General features: G+C 38.7%; 1 protein-coding gene across 1 annotated transcript; it reads left to right on the plus strand.

The window, feature by feature from the left end:
• The first annotated feature begins 673 nt into the window (after positions 1–673).
• On the plus strand, positions 674–3549 carry LOC114424271 (AP2-like ethylene-responsive transcription factor At1g79700). Its single transcript, XM_028391108.1, has 8 exons — positions 674–958; positions 1435–1517; positions 1643–1651; positions 1745–1833; positions 1922–1995; positions 2087–2137; positions 2235–2311; positions 2718–3549. The coding sequence occupies exons 1-8, from the start codon at positions 723–725 to the stop codon at positions 3320–3322; spliced, it is 1224 nt and encodes a 407-aa protein (XP_028246909.1). The 5' UTR covers positions 674–722; the 3' UTR covers positions 3323–3549.
• Positions 3550–17396: the final 13847 nt, after the last annotated feature.

Raw genomic sequence — 17396 nt, forward strand, 5'->3', positions numbered from 1 at the left:
GGTTTTGTAAGTTAAGCTTGCATTGGGTCATGATCGGATTTAGCAAAAATTGCTCATGTTTAATTCGGATTCAAAATTTTAAGTTGAAGTCCTACATTTTAGTTTGGGCCAACCAACCTAGCTAGCTAAACCCATTTTGCCACCTCTTATTTGACCAAACTATTTTAGACGTGGTAACAAATAGTAAGTCGGCATGGCAATGTATGATTTATTACCTCATGATTTATATATAAATAGATAAACTAAAATGGTTACGTTTTATGTGAATGTTTTTTCTTATTTTTCAATAGAATCTTCTCCATCTGAGTATCCTCAGCATAGTCTCGTTTGGTGTCAATTCTTTAACACAAGTGAACATAACGAATATAATAAACTCTTGTAGACTTTGATAAAATCAATGTATTGTTTTGGGATTGTTATCAACTAATTAGACATCGTCTTACATTGAACCAGATAATTTTGTTTATACCTCAATAAGAGTAAGCTCATTGCTAGCTAGCTACATGTTATTGGTTTCGTGGGTTGTGAGCAAATTAAATTTGTTTTATGGTAATGTTATCATCGACAATTTTTGTCTTTGTTCCAAAATCCATTTTAAACAACAAAATGACAAGTTAAGCATGAAACAAGTTTCTTTTGTAGTATATATAGATAAGTCACAGGTTTAACCATTCCAGGTAAATTACATTGTTGTCTGCTGAAATAAAAAACAGAAGAGTGAAATGGAGCTTGCACCTGTGAAGTCTGAACTAAGTCCAAGGAGCCATAGGTTGCTCATGATAGATGGTAGTGAGGTTATTGGCACTAAGTGTGTCAAAAGGCGGCGAAGAGATTCATCTACGGCCGTGTTAGGTGGCAATGGACAACAAGGTGAACAGTTAGAAGAACAGAAGCAACTTGGTGGCCAATCAACTGCCACCACTGTGAAGAGAAGCTCAAGGTTCAGGGGTGTTAGCAGGCATGTCATCCTCATAAACATAACAACATCTTAGGCCTTATTTGTTTACTGTTTTTAAAAAACAGTTTTTTTGTTTTCTAAAATTTATTTCTCTCTTAAGCACATTTGAAAGTCTTTGTCTGGTGAGCATATTTCTGTTTCCTAAAAGTTTGTCCCAAGAGTAGTTGAGCAAAACATTTGAAAAAAAAAAACAGAAGAGGATGAGAAAACATTTCTCAACTATTTTCTATTTTTTGGTCTTTAAAATACTTGTTTTGAAAACAGTTTTCAAAACTTAGTAGATTTTGGGTGAGATATTGATTGTTAAGTAGAGTGGAATTGTTTTAAAAAGTAGTTTTTAAAACAAAAAATCTGAGAAAAAAAGCAAACAAGCTCTTATTCTCAGTTTTTTAATTTTTTTTTTTTTTTTACTTTTTTCAGTGTTTTTAGTGATTGCTTTCTGATTTCAAGCTAACTATATTCTTTCTGTGGAGCAGACACAGGTGGACTGGAAGGTTTGAAGCACATCTATGGGATAAAGGGACCTGGAATCCCACTCAGAAGAAGAAAGGAAAGCAAGGTAGATGTGGAACACTTTGTTAACTTTACTTTCATTTATTTCTTGTTTTTGATTGCTCACACCTTCTCATTGCATTGTGGTTCTGTTTGTGTATGTAACTTTGTTGCTTTGTTGATGTGGAGCAGTATATTTGGGTAAGTTCTTCTTCTATTTGAATCCACCAGTGTTTTATCTGAATTAAATGATAGAGAAATTGAACTTTTGGGGCAAATTTATGCTTTAATCAGGAGCTTATAATGATGAAGAAGCTGCAGCTAGAGCTTATGATTTGGCTGCACTCAAGTACTGGGGAATATCAACTTTCACAAATTTTCCTGTATGTCTATCATATATAAACAGAATAAGTTATATTGTTGAAGAGTATCTCAGTGAGATCCATTTGTGGCATACTGATATTTTTGCAGGTATCTGATTATGAGAAAGAAATTGAGATAATGAAAACTGTAACCAAAGAAGAATATCTTGCTTCATTGAGAAGGTAATCCCATTTTTTTTAATAAATACTGCCATCAAGGCTTTCTGATTTTTTCTTTTCAAGTTTTATATCCTTTTTTGTGTTTTTATTGTAGGAGGAGCAGTGGTTTTTCCAGAGGTGTATCGAAGTATAGAGGAGTAGCAAGGTGAAACATTTTCTAAATTTTGCACTCAAACCTTATCTTTTGTTTTCAAGAAACAAATACACGGTGCTAAGATTTTAAGTCTGAAAACTAAATACAGGCATCATCACAATGGAAGATGGGAAGCAAGGATTGGGAGAGTGTTCGGTAACAAGTACCTCTACCTTGGGACTTACAGTGAGTATTCACACTCCTAACTTAATTCCCTTGTTTCTTATGAAAAACACAACTCAAACAACATTGGTTATTTCACTCTACATACATGTCTAAAATAAGATGAATTTTGGTAAACAAAGGGTCAAAAGATTAGAACTTAGGTAGTAGGCTAACTAGTAAGACTCATTATCCATAACAAGGTAGTTAATAAACGGTTGGCGACCACAATTTTGTTCAGAATGTTAAGGTTTTTGGGCTCTATGTGACCACAATTATGGCTGTATTGGTTGCAATTGTACGTAATTTCTGGTAATATCAAAGATTGTGACAAAACTGCATCCAAGACTGCAATTTAAAACCGTGGTCCTAATATTTTATAGATAAAGAGCTGCTACCTTATGTATGTGCTCAATGTCTTCCTCTAAAGGTACACAAGAAGAAGCAGCTCGCGCATATGACATTGCAGCAATTGAATACAGAGGCATAAATGCAGTGACAAACTTTGACTTGAGCACCTACATAAGATGGCTAAGACCGGGAACACATCCTACTGCTTCTCATGATCAAAAGCCTAGCACTGATGCTCAACCTTTTGCAACCTCTAACTCCATGCAAGCAAGAGGGAACATTGAGGTATCCAACTCCAACAAGAATTCATTCCCCTCAGGTAAATTGGACAGTACCAAGAAGCGAGACTTTTCCAAGTACATGAACCCTTTGAGTCCATGCAACAAGCCATCTTCCCCAACAGCATTAGGACTTCTCCTAAAATCCTCAGTGTTTAGAGAACTGATGCAGAGAAATCTGAACTCTTCTAGTGAAGAAGCTGAAGAAGTTGAATTGAAATATCCACATGAGGGCAATGATGGAGTTAGAGGGATTTATGATAATGACAACACCAATAACTCTTACTTTTGCTCTTCTAATATCAGCAGATTACCTAACTTGGAGTCATCAGAAGAGAGTCCATTGCCTATGTATCATGGAACTGTGCAATCACTATGGAATAGTGCTTTCAACATGTCTAACTGATTGCTTTTGTTATTTTATTTTATTTTTCTGTTAAGAAAACTTGAGAGAAACTCTCTCCCTCCTTAGCATACTAGTGGATGTCAAATAATTGCCAAGATGTGCATATTGTCACTTCGACCTTGACTGTTCATAAATCAACAATGTCAAATAAACATTGCTGTATTGACTTCAATTTTGAAGCAAAATGTGTAAAACTTTTTCTTTAGAAATAAAATATTGTTAACTAATGACTTTAGAGCTATGGTTAAGGAATATTAAACACGTTCTATTAAATAATGACCTCTTTTGAATGATAAACCCCTCACTCCTTTTTAACTATCCTATCTTGATTGAAAAATTGATGTCCTTAGAATAATGTTGGACATTTTAGTGTAATTGATCTCTTTATTATGTTAAAATAAGAGTGCACGCTTGTTTTAATGTAATAACGAGATGTTCGGTTTAGGCAAATTTTGGAAGTTACATGGAAGTTACTAAAACTTCCATCAACGGCAGTTTTTAAAAAGAAATAACTTCCATCAACCGCCAAAAACCACCTGTTCTTTGATCATAAATAATCATTCTGGTTCAGAAAGCATAACGTGTGACAAAACATACAAGACCAAAACAAAACTCTTGAATTATAATCTTCTGATTTTATCCGATTGAACAATTTTGGTTGAACCCCGAAATTTGATTCAATCTGAAAGTGTTATACACGACTTCAGATTTATTCAGTATTATCTCGATTTTCAAATTAACCAACAAAAGATTGAATCAAATTTTTTGAGATGACGAACGATAGTTCGAAGATGACAAGCAAGTTTGCGAAGTTGGACAAGTTTGAAGGGCAGAATTTCAGAAGATGGCAGAAGAAGATGCACTTTCTCTTGACAATATTGAAAGTGGTGTATGTGCTGAGTACACCGATGTCAGTGTTTATGGAAGACGAAACTCTGGATCAAACAAGGAAGCGTTCGAAATGGGAGAACGACGATTACATTTGTCGTTGACACATTCTGAACGGTATGTCTGACTCTCTCTTTGATATTTATCAAAATGTTGAGTCTGCTAAGGAATTATGGGACTCTCTTGAATCCAAGTATATGGCAGAAGATGCCTCAAGTAACAAATTCTTAGTTAGTAATTTCTTTAATTACAAAATGATTGATTCGAGGCCTGTTATGGAACAATATAATGAACTGCTGCGGATTTTGGGTCAGTTTACTCAACATGATTTGAAAATGGATGAATCCATTGCAGTTTCATCTATAATTGATAAACTGCCTTCTTCTTGGAAAGACTTCAAGCATACCTTGAAACATAAGAAGGAAGAGTTGACTCTGGTTCAACTCGGTAGTCATTTCATGATTGAGGAGTCGCTGAGGGCTCAGGAAATTGACAAAGTCAATGATAAAAATGTAGCAGGTTCCTCTTTCGTTAATATGGTAGAGGAAAGTGGAACAGTTAAGCAAAATTATAATGTTAAAGGTAACAAACGCAAATTTCAAGGAAATAAGAACTAAGGTCCAAACAAACAGACAAAATTGTCATGTTGGAAGTGTGGGAAACCTGGTCATTTAAAGAGGGATTGCTGGGTGTTCAAAGGAAAGAACAACGCTGGTCCAAGTGGGTCTAATGATCCTGAAAAGCAACAAGGTCAGATTGTAGTGAATAATTTTAATTTGAATACGAATTCAAATTATGTATCACTAATATCTAATGCATACTATGTGCAGTGTTAGTGCTTAGCTCTACTGAGTGTTTAAAAGATTGGCTAAGATTTTGTTAAAACATAAGCACTTAGACAATGAAGGAAAGCTGGAGTTGCTGCACATGATGTCCAACATTATGTCAAGGAATCAGATCGGGCTGCACAATGCACAAGGCAAGATAAAATGTCAAATGAAGAATTGAAGCTGCAGGATCCACGATGTCGGACACGATGTCCTGACATCCGGCCCGAAAATACTGGACACATAAATCTGTTATCTCTTTAACAGATTATTGTGCAGTTAGCAACAGATTAGACGATCTATCTCTTGGAACGAATTAAAAGATAATTAAAGTTCGAATTACAAACTTGAATAGTTCGTTCAGGGATTAAAGATTAAAGATAAAAACTAAAAGATCAAACTTGATCTTTTAGATCTTTAAGTGCAGATTTTCAGGAAAATGATAGATCTCATCCAGCACAAGCTGTTGCAGCCCAGAAACGCACACTGTTATATAAACATGAAGGCTGCACGAGTTTTCCACCAAGTCCGGGATTGAAGAGTTATTTTGTGAGTTTTGGGACTTGAGTGTTTTGTGAGCCACCTTGATGTCACCCTAACATCAAGTGTTGGACCTGAGTGTGTAGAGTTGATCTCTATAGTGTGTGGAGTTGATCTCTATTGTTCAGAGAGTAATCTCTGGTGTGTATTCGAATTAATTGTAAACACGGGAGAGTGATTGAGAGGGAGTGAGAGGGGTTTCTCATATCTAAAAGTGGCTCTTAGGTAGAGATTGCACGGGTAGTGGTTAGGTGAGAAGGTTGTAAACAGTGGCTGTTAGATCTTCGAACTAACACTATTTTAGTGGATTTCCTCCCTGGCTTGGTAGCCCCCAGATGTAGGTGACGTTGCACCGAACTGGGTTAACAATTCTCTTGTGTTATTTACTTGTTTAATCTGTTCATACGGTCATATACAAGCTGCATGTTCTGAAGCGCGATGTCGTGACATCCTGTACGACATCTGTCCCCAGTATCAGAATTTCATTTGGTATCAGAGCAGGCACTCGAAATCACTGAGTGAGATCTAGGGAGATAAATTCTGATGAACATGGAGAAAGAAGGAGGACCAGTGAACAGACCACCAATTCTGGATGGAACCAACTATGAATACTGGAAAGCAAGGATGGTGGCCTTCCTCAAATCACTGGATAGCAGAACCTGGAAAGCTGTCATCAAAGGCTGGGAACATCCCAAGATGCTGGACACAGAAGGAAAGCCCACTAATGAATTGAAGCCAGAAGAAGACTGGACAAAAGAAGAAGACGAATTGGCACTTGGAAACTCCAAAGCCTTGAATGCTCTATTCAATGGAGTTGACAAGAATATCTTCAGACTGATCAACACATGCACAGTGGCCAAGGATGCATGGGAGATCCTGAAAACCACTCATGAAGGAACCTCCAAAGTGAAGATGTCCAGATTGCAACTATTGGCTACAAAATTCGAAAATCTGAAGATGAAGGAGGAAGAGTGTATTCATGACTTCCACATGAACATTCTTGAAATTGCCAATGCTTGCACTGCCTTGGGAGAGAGGATGACAGATGAAAAGCTGGTGAGAAAGATCCTCAGATCCTTGCCTAAGAGATTTGACATGAAAGTCACTGCAATAGAGGAGGCCCAAGACATTTGCAACATGAGAGTAGATGAACTCATTGGTTCCCTTCAAACCTTTGAGCTAGGACTCTCGGATAGGACTGAAAAGAAGAGCAAGAACTTGGCGTTCGTGTCCAATGATGAAGGAGAAGAAGATGAGTATGACCTGGATACTGATGAAGGTCTGGCTAATGCAGTTGTGCTCCTTGGAAAACAGTTCAACAAAGTGCTGAACAGAATGGACAGGAGGCAGAAACCACATGTCCGGAACATCCCTTTCGACATCAGGAAAGGTAGTGAATACCAGAAAAGGTCAGAGGAAAAGCCCAGTCACAGCAAAGGAGTTCAATGCCATGGGTGTGAAGGCTATGGACACATCAAAGCTGAATGTCCCACTCATCTCAAGAAGCAGAGGAAAGGACTTTCTGTATGTCGGTCTGATGATACAGAGAGTGAACAAGAAAGTGATTCTGACAGAGATGTGAATGCACTCACTGGGAGATTTGAATCTGCTGAAGATTCAAGTGATACAGATAGTGAAATCACTTTTGATGAGCTTGCTATATCCTATAGAGAACTATGCATCAAAAGTGAGAAGATTCTTCAGCAAGAGGCACAACTAAAGAAGGTCATTGCAAATCTGGAGGCTGAGAAGGAGGCACATGAAGAGGAAATCTCTGAACTTAAAGGAGAAATTGGCTTTCTGAACTCTAAACTGGAAAACATGACAAAATCAGTAAAGATGCTGAATAGAGGCTCAGATTTGCTTGATGAGGTGCTACAGCTTGGGAAGAATGTTGGAAACCAGAGAGGACTTGGATTTAATCATAAATCTGCTGGCAGAACAACCATGACAGAATTTGTTCCTGCCAAAAACAGCACTGGAGCCACGATGTCACAACATCGGTCTCGACATCATGGAACGCAGCAGAAAAGGAGCAAAAGAAAGAAGTGGAGGTGTCACTACTGTGGCAAGTATGGTCACATAAAGCCCTTTTGCTATCATTTACATGGTCATCCACATCATGGAACTCAAGGTCGCAGCAGCGGAAGGAAGATGATGTGGGTTCCAAAACACAAGACTGTTAGTCTTGTTGTTCATACTTCACTTAGAGCATCAGCTAAGGAAGATTGGTACCTAGATAGCGGCTGTTCCAGACACATGACAGGAGTTAAAGAATTCCTGGTGAACATAGAACCTTGCTCCACTAGCTATGTGACATTTGGAGATGGCTCTAAAGGAAAGATCATTGGAATGGGAAAGCTAGTCCATGATGGACTTCCTAGTCTGAACAGAGTACTGCTAGTGAAGGGACTGACTGCAAACCTGATCAGCATCAGTCAGTTGTGTGATGAAGGATTCAATGTAAACTTCACAAAGTCAGAATGCTTGGTGACAAATGAGAAGAGTGAAGTCCTAATGAAGGGCAGCAGATCAAAGGACAACTATTACCTATGGACACCTCAAGAAACCAGCTACTCTTCCACATGTCTATTCTCCAAAGAAGATGAAGTCAGAATATGGCATCAAAGATTTGGACATCTGCACTTAAGAGGCATGAAGAAAATCATTGACAAAGGTGCTGTTAGAGGCATTCCCAATCTGAAAATAGAAGAAGACAGAATCTGTGGTGAATGTCAGATTGGAAAGCAAGTCAAGATGTCCCACCAGAAGCTTCAACATCAGACCACTTCCAGGGTGCTGGAACTACTTCACATGGACTTGATGGGGCCTATGCAAGTTGAAAGCCTTGGAGGGAAGAGGTATGCCTATGTTGTTGTGGATGATTTCTCAAGATTTACCTGGGTCAACTTTATCAGAGAGAAATCAGACACCTTTGAAGTATTCAAAGAGTTGAGTCTAAGACTTCAAAGAGAAAAAGACTGTGTCATCAAGAGAATCAGGAGTGATCATGGCAGAGAGTTTGAAAACAGCAAGTTTACTGAATTCTGCACATCTGAAGGCATCACTCATGAGTTCTCTGCAGCCATTACACCACAACAAAATGGCATAGTTGAAAGGAAAAACAGGACTTTGCAAGAGGCTGCTAGGGTCATGCTTCATGCCAAAGAACTCCCCTATAATCTCTGGGCTGAAGCCATGAACACAGCATGCTACATCCACAACAGAGTCACACTGAGAAGAGGGACTCCTACCACACTGTATGAAATCTGGAAAGGGAGGAAGCCAACTGTCAAGCACTTCCACATCTTTGGAAGTCCATGTTACATTTTGGCAGATAGAGAGCAAAGGAGAAAGATGGATCCCAAGAGTGATGCAGGAATATTCCTGGGATACTCTACAAACAGCAGAGCATATAGAGTATTCAATTCCAGAACCAGAACTGTGATGGAATCCATCAATGTGGTTGTTGATGATCTAACTCCAGCAAGAAAGAAGGATGTCGAAGAAGATGTCAGAACATCGGGAGACAATGTAGCAGATACAGCTAAAAGTGCAGAAAATGCAGAAAACTCTGATTCTGCTACAGATGAACCAAACATCAATCAACCTGACAAGAGACCCTCCATTAGAATCCAGAAGATGCACCCCAAGGAGCTAATTATAGGAGATCCAAACAGAGGGGTCACTACAAGATCAAGGGAGATTGAGATTGTCTCCAATTCATGCTTTGTCTCCAAAATTGAGCCCAAGAATGTGAAAGAGGCACTGACTGATGAGTTCTGGATCAATGTTATGCAAGAAGAATTGGGGCAATTCAAAAGGAATGAAGTTTGGGAGCTAGTTCCTAGACCCGAGGGAACTAATATAATTGGCACCAAGTGGATCTTCAAGAACAAAACCAATGAAGAAGGTGTTATAACCAGAAACAAGGCCAGACTTGTTGCTCAAGGCTACACTCAGATTGAAGGTGTAGACTTTGATGAAACTTTCGCCCCTGTTGCTAGACTTGAGTCCATCAGATTGTTACTTGGTGTAGCTTGCATCCTCAAATTCAAGCTGTACCAGATGGATGTGAAGAGCGCGTTTCTGAATGGATACCTGAATGAAGAAGTCTATGTGGAGCAGCCAAAGGGATTTGTAGATCCAACTCATCCAGATCATGTATACAGGCTCAAGAAGGCTCTCTATGGATTGAAGCAAGCTCCAAGAGCTTGGTATGAAAGGCTAACAGAGTTCCTTACTCAGCAAGGGTATAGGAAGGGAGGAATTGACAAGACTCTCTTTGTCAAACAAGATGCTGAAAACTTGATGATAGCACAGATATATGTTGATGACATTGTGTTTGGAGGGATGTCGAATGAGATGCTTCGACATTTTGTCCAACAGATGCAATCTGAATTTGAGATGAGTCTTGTTGGAGAGCTGACTTATTTTCTGGGATTCCAAGTGAAGCAGATGAAAGACACCATATTCCTCTCACAAAGCAAGTATGCAAAGAACATTGTCAAGAAGTTTGGGATGGAAAATGCCAGCCATAAAAGAACACCTGCACCTACTCACTTGAAGCTGTCAAAAGATGAAGCTGGCACCAGTGTTGATCAAAGTCTGTACAGAAGCATGATTGGGAGCTTACTATATTTAACAGCTAGCAGACCTGACATCACCTATGCAGTAGGTGTTTGTGCAAGATATCAAGCCAATCCCAAGATAAGTCACTTGAATCAAGTAAAGAGAATTCTGAAATATGTAAATGGCACCAGTGACTATGGGATTATGTACTGTCATTGTTCAGATTCAATGCTGGTTGGGTATTGTGATGCTGATTGGGCTGGAAGTGCAGATGACAGAAAAAGCACTTCTGGTGGATGCTTCTATCTGGGCAACAATCTTATTTCATGGTTCAGCAAGAAGCAGAACTGTGTGTCCCTATCTACTGCAGAAGCAGAGTATATTGCAGCAGGAAGCAGCTGTTCACAACTAGTTTGGATGAAGCAGATGCTCAAGGAGTACAATGTCGAACAAGATGTCATGACATTGTACTGTGACAACATGAGTGCTATCAATATTTCTAAAAACCCTGTTCAACACAGCAGAACCAAGCACATTGACATTAGACATCACTATATTAGAGATCTTGTTGATGATAAAGTGATCACACTGAAGCACGTTGACACTGAGGAACAAATAGCAGATATTTTCACAAAGGCATTGGATGCAAATCAGTTTGAAAAACTGAGGGGCAAGCTGGGCATTTGTCTGCTAGAAGACTTATAGCAATTACTGTTATTTGAATGTGCTCAAACGTTAATAGCACATTCACTACTGGGCCAAAACAGATTCGACCGTTGCTTCACACGTCCCTCTACATTCCTCATTCAAATTTACATTTTCGTGGCATTCTCGGTTTCATCAGCATTCCCCAACACCTCTCAGATTTTCACGAAACCATTTCAAAAGCTCTGCTTCTCCATGGCTACCTCACCAAAAGAAACTTCATCTCCTGGTTCACCCTCTGTACCATCGTCTCCATCATCCACCAAAGCACCATCAAACCAGGAACGACCTGAATTCAATATCCAACCCATACAAATGATTCCTGGTCAAGCCCCTGTTCCTGAGAAACTGGTTCCCAAAAGACAACAGGGAGTGAAGATTTCTGAAAACCCTAGCCCTGCAACAAGTCCTAGGGAAGTAGACCCGGAGATGGATAAGAAGATCCGTAGTATTGTGAGTAGCATTCTGAAAAATGCGTCTGTCCCTAAAGCTGATGAAGATGTCTCAACATCTTCCACCCCAAATGTTTCTGTGCCTGATGTTGATAAAGATGTTCCAACATCTTCCGCTCCAAATGCTGAAGCCCTCCCTTCACCCAGTGAAGAGGAATCAACAGAAGAAGAAGATCAAGCCACAGAGAAGACCCCTGCACCACGGGCACCAGAACCTGCTCCAGGTGACCTCATTGACCTCGAAGATGTAGAATCTGATGAGGAACCCATTGCCAACAAGTTGGCACCTGGCATTGCAGAAAGGTTACAAAGCAGAAAAGGGAAAACCCCCATTACTAGGTCTGGACGAATCAAAACTATGGCACAGAAGAAGAGCACACCAATCACTCCTACCACATCCAGATGGAGCAAAGTTGCAATTCCTTCCAAGAAGAGGAAAGAAATTTCCTCATCTGATTCTGATTCTGATGTCGAACTAGATGTTCCAGACATCAAGCGGGCCAAGAAATCAGGGAAAAAGGTGCCTGGAAAAGTCCTTGATGCACCATTGGACAACATTTCATTCCACTCCATTAGCAATGTTGAAAGGTGGAAATTTGTATATCAACGAAGGCTTGCTTTAGAAAGAGAACTGGGAAGAAATGCCTTGGATTGCAAGGAGATCATGGACCTCATCAAGGCTGCTGGACTGCTGAAAACTGTCACCAAGTTGGGAGATTGCTATGAAAGTCTAGTCAGGGAATTCATTGTCAACATTCCCTCTGACATAACAAACAGAAAGAGTGATGAGTATCAGAAAGTGTTTGTCAGAGGAAAATGTGTTAGATTCTCCCCTGCTGTAATCAACAAATACCTGGGCAGACCAACTGAAGGAGTGGTGGATATTGCTGTTTTTGAGCATCAAATTGCCAAGGAAATCACTGCCAAACAAGTCCAGCATTGGCCAAAGAAAGGGAAGCTTTCTGCAGGGAAGCTAAGTGTGAAGTATGCAATCCTGCATAGGATTGGCACTGCAAACTGGGTACCCACCAATCATACTTCCACTGTTGCCACAGGTTTGGGTAAATTTCTGTATGCTGTTGGAACCAAGTCCAAATTTAATTTTGGAAACTATATTTTTGATCAAACTGTTAAGCATTCAGAATCTTTTGCTGTCAAATTACCCATTGCCTTCCCAACTGTATTGTGTGGCATTATGTTGAGTCAACATCCCAATATTTTAAACAACATTGACTCTGTGAAGAAGAGAGAATCTGCTCTATCCCTGCATTACAAACTGTTTGAGGGGACACATGTCCCAGACATTGTCTCGACATCAGGGAAAGCTGCTGCTTCAGGTGCTGCTGCTTCAGGTGCTGTGTCTAAGGATGCTTTGATTGCTGAACTCAAGGACACGTGCAAGGTGCTGGAAGCAACCATCAAAGCCACCACAGAGAAGAAAATGGAGCTGGAACGCCTGATCAAAAGGCTCTCAGACAGTGGCATTGATGATGGTGAAGCAGCTGAGGAAGAAGAAGAACCAGCTGAGGATGAAGAAGAAGCAGCTGAGGAAGAGGAAGATGCAGCAGAGGATACAGAATCAGATGATGATGATTCTGAAGCCACCCCATGACCATCAGACCTTTATTTTTGCTTTTACTTTTACTAGTCATTGGTCTGTAATATTTGCACATTAATTTCATGCATTCTACTTTTGTCAAATTCTGTCTAAAAAGGGGGAGTAATAGTAGTATTATGCATGATTTATGATTTTGAGTAGTAGGATACGATGTATGCATGATTCATGATTTTGAGGGGGAGTTGTATGATACGATGTATGCATGATTCATGATTTTGAGGGGGAGACTGCTGCTGCTAATGATGACTGATGTAAGCTACTGTAACTACGAGTAGCTGATAGAAGATGCTGCAGCTAGAGCATGGAGACAGGGGGAGCAGAACACTGATGTCACATGAGATGTCTTGACATCCTGGAAAAGACTAGTAGCTGATAGAAGATGCTGCAGTGAACTGCTTCACAGCAGTAAGAGCATGGAGACAGGGGGAGCAGAAAGCTGATGTCACGTGAGATGTCTTGACATCCTGGAAACGACTTGCAACTTGCAGAATTTTGCTGTCGCCATTACCAATTCCGCTGAGCTTGATTACTCTGATAATGAAAGTTGCTGATCCCACTTGCATAACTGCTCGTACCTGCTCAGGAAGTGTCTAAGTATGTTTTAGACAAAATTTGCCAAAGGGGGAGATTGTTAGTGCTTAGCTCTACTGAGTGTTTAAAAGATTGGCTAAGATTTTGTTAAAACATAAGCACTTAGACAATGAAGGAAAGCTGGAGTTGCTGCACATGATGTCCAACGTTATGTCAAGGAATCAGATCGGGCTGCACAATGCACAAGGCAAGATAAAATGTCAAATGAAGAATTGAAGCTGCAGGATCCACGATGTCGGACACGATGTCCTGACATCCGGCCCGAAAATACTGGACACATAAATCTGTTATCTCTTTAACAGATTATTGTGCAGTTAGCAACAGATTAGACGATCTATCTCTTGGAACGAATTAAAAGATAATTAAAGTTTGAATTACAAACTTGAATAGTTCGTTCAGGGATTAAAGATTAAAGATAAAAACTAAAAGATCAAACTTGATCTTTTAGATCTTTAAGTGCAGATTTTCAGGAAAATGATAGATCTCATCCAGCACAAGCTGTTGCAGCCCAGAAACGCACACTGTTATATAAACATGAAGGCTGCACGAGTTTTCCACCAAGTCCGGGATTGAAGAGTTATTTTGTGAGTTTTGGGACTTGAGTGTTTTGTGAGCCACCTTGATGTCACCCTAACATCAAGTGTTGGACCTGAGTGTGTAGAGTTGATCTCTATAGTGTGTGGAGTTGATCTCTATTGTTCAGAGAGTAATCTCTGGTGTGTATTCGAATTAATTGTAAACACGGGAGAGTGATTGAGAGGGAGTGAGAGGGGTTTCTCATATCTAAGAGTGGCTCTTAGGTAGAGATTGCACGGGTAGTGGTTAGGTGAGAAGGTTGTAAACAGTGGCTGTTAGATCTTCGAACTAACACTATTTTAGTGGATTTCCTCCCTGGCTTGGTAGCCCCCAGATGTAGGTGACGTTGCACCGAACTGGGTTAACAATTCTCTTGTGTTATTTACTTGTTTAATCTGTTCATACGGTCATATACAAGCTGCATGTTCTGAAGCGCGATGTCGTGACATCATGTACGACATCTGTCCCCAGTATCAGAATTTCATGCAGGATGATGACGTTGCTTGGTGGTTTGATTCGGGAGCAACAAGCCATCTGTGCAAAGATTGTCGTTGGTTCAAGGAATTTAGACCAATCGATGATGGCTCTATTGTGAAGATGGGCAATGTTGCAACTGAACCAATCCTAGGATTAGGTTGTGTGAATTTAGTTTTTACTTCCGGAAAAAGTTTGTATTTGGATAATGTCTTATTTGTACCTGGTATTCTTAAGAACTTATTGTCTGGTATGGTTTTAAATAATTGTGGTTTCAAGCAAGTACTTGAAAGTGACAAGTACATCTTGTCAAGACATGGTTCGTTTGTTGGATTTGGTTACCGTTGTAATGGAATGTTTAAATTAAACATTGATGTTCCTTTTGTTCATGAATCTGTTTGTATGGCCTCGTGTAGTTCTATAACTAATATGACAAAATCAGAAATTTGGCATGCTAGATTAGGACATGTTCATTACAAAAGATTAAAAGATATGTCAAAAATAAGTATGATTACTCCTTTTGATATGAACATTGAAAAATGCAAAACTTGCATGTTGACCAAGATCACTAGGAAACCTTTTAAGGATGTTAAAAGTGAGACTAAAGTCTTAGACCTTATTCATAGTGATTTGTGTGATTTGCATGCTACTCCATCATTAGGTCATAAAAAATATCTTGTTACTTTTATTGATGATGCATCAAGGTATTGTTATGTATATTTATTAAATACAAAAGATGAAGCTCTTGATAAATTTAAAATTTATAAGAAAGAGGTAGAACTTCATCAAAATGGGCTAATCAAAACTCTTCGTACGGATAGGGGAGGTGAGTATTATGATCCGGTTTATTTTCAATCTATTGGAATAATACATCAAACTACCGCTCCCTATACACCACAACAGAATGGTGTAGCCGAAAGGAAGAATAGAACCTTGAAAGAAATGGTGAATTCCATGTTATCCTATTCGGGTTTAAGTGAAGGATTTTGGGGTGAGGCTATGTTGACAGCCTGTTACTTGTTGAACCGAATTCCTAACAAAAGGAATAAGGTTACCCCATATGAACTTTGGCTAAGGCATATAGTCAAGTGTATAATGGGAAGTCTAGACACTTGGGTGTTAGACACAACATGTTTCGGGAGTTAATCATGCATTGTGTGATATCAGTGGAGTTTGTGAGAACTCAGCATAATTTGACCGATCATTTAACCAAAAGGTTAAGTAGAGATCTCGTGAAAAGGTCGGCTGTGGGATTAGGATTAAAGTCCATCTGAAATCTCTTATGTTAAGATACCCAATTCCCATCTAATATGACATTAGGTGCTGAATTCAATGTGGAAAGCTTAACATGTAGAGATTGGAACACATCATCGAAAGTATCCCAAAAGGTATGTGTTTGGTTCTGCAAGTTAAGGAGGTTGAAATATAACTTCTCAATGGTTTTTTTGAAAAATTGCATTTGCAGGTGCAAGAAAGAAAAGAACTACCTATATAAGCATGAAGTTTAGCCGCTTCAAGAAGCTGGGACTTGGCTTTGATATGCTTATGAAGGATAGGGACACAGGCTAGTAAACTAGTGTCGAGCAAGAGTAATGTTATAAACTATTGTGCAGATTATCTTCATGTATTCATTATGAATAGAAAGGGTTCAATACTTAGTGACACCCTGATATTCGAATATTTGAAACGTGTAATTTGCTAAGATGAAATTCAATCGTCACGATATTTCATCTATGCAGTAGTTTGTGGTATGTTATGACTTTTGTGATTTGATCGGTAATTACACTAAAATGGGGGAGGTTTGTTGGACATTTTAGTGTAATTGATCTCTTTATTATGTTAAAATAAGAGTGCACGCTTGTTTTAATGTAATAACGAGATGTTCGGTTTAGGCAAATTTTGGAAGTTACATGGAAGTTACTAAAACTTCCATCAACGGCAGTTTTAAAAAAGAAATGACTTTCATCAACCGCCAAAAACCACCTGTTCTTTGATCATAAATAATCATTCTGGTTCAGAAAGCATAACGTGTGACAAAACATACAAGACCAAAACAAAACTCTTGAATTATAATCTTCTGATTTTATCTGATTGAACAATTTTGGTTGAACCCCGAAATTTGATTCAATCTGAAAGTGTTATACACGACTTCAGATTTATCCAGTATTATCTCGATTTTCAAATTAACCAACAAATAATGAGTTAGATTGTGCCATCACTGCTTGTACTACAAGTAATTAAGAAACTAGTTTATTTTGACTTTAGCACGATACTCTTGCCAAACACCAAAGACTTGAATATTTAGCCCTTCACGATTTCCTTGCAATCAAATATCTATAAAATTTACCGTGGTGTATGTAAGAGGAATACACACACAACTTGCCCAGTGTTAAATAAACAACTTGCAAAGTGTTTGCTGCATTGAACTAATGACAATATATAAGATGGGGTATTATGAATGTGAATACTTGAAATGACAATATCGTGAAGACAACAATATAACATTGCAAAATCTCCATCCAAGGTAATATAAAAAGAGGCGACAGTGGAAATTTCCTTACATCTAAGGTATTCTTGGTATTTTCTTGCATTCCCAGTTTTTTTAAAATTTCTCTTTTCTTTTAGAAAAAAAGATGTGCCAAAATAGAATTTTAAGAAAAAAGAACTTTTTTAACAAAGAAAACATCGAAGAGCTTTTGAAAAGGTTAAATTTAGAACTTTTGATTTCTACTTCTCTTTTTCCTTTTTTATTTTAAATCTCAAGATCCAACAAAACATTTTTCAAGAAATTTAACCTTAAAAATAACATTTAAGGTTTAAAAATAAAAATT

Source organism: Glycine soja, chromosome 8 (assembly GCF_004193775.1).
Source record: "Glycine soja cultivar W05 chromosome 8, ASM419377v2, whole genome shotgun sequence".
NCBI lineage: Eukaryota > Viridiplantae > Streptophyta > Magnoliopsida > Fabales > Fabaceae > Glycine > Glycine soja.

Excerpts from the sequence above, each read along its gene's own strand:
- LOC114424271 (XM_028391108.1), top strand. The coding sequence starts at position 723 with ATGGAGCTTGCACCTGTGAAGTCTGAACTAAGTCCAAGGAGCCATAGG. Across the intron at positions 1,996-2,086 it reads TATCTTGCTTCATTGAGAAG|GAGGAGCAGTGGTTTTTCCA; the intron begins GTAATCCCATTT and ends TTTTTATTGTAG. Across the intron at positions 2,312-2,717 it reads CCTCTACCTTGGGACTTACA|GTACACAAGAAGAAGCAGCT; the intron begins GTGAGTATTCAC and ends CTTCCTCTAAAG.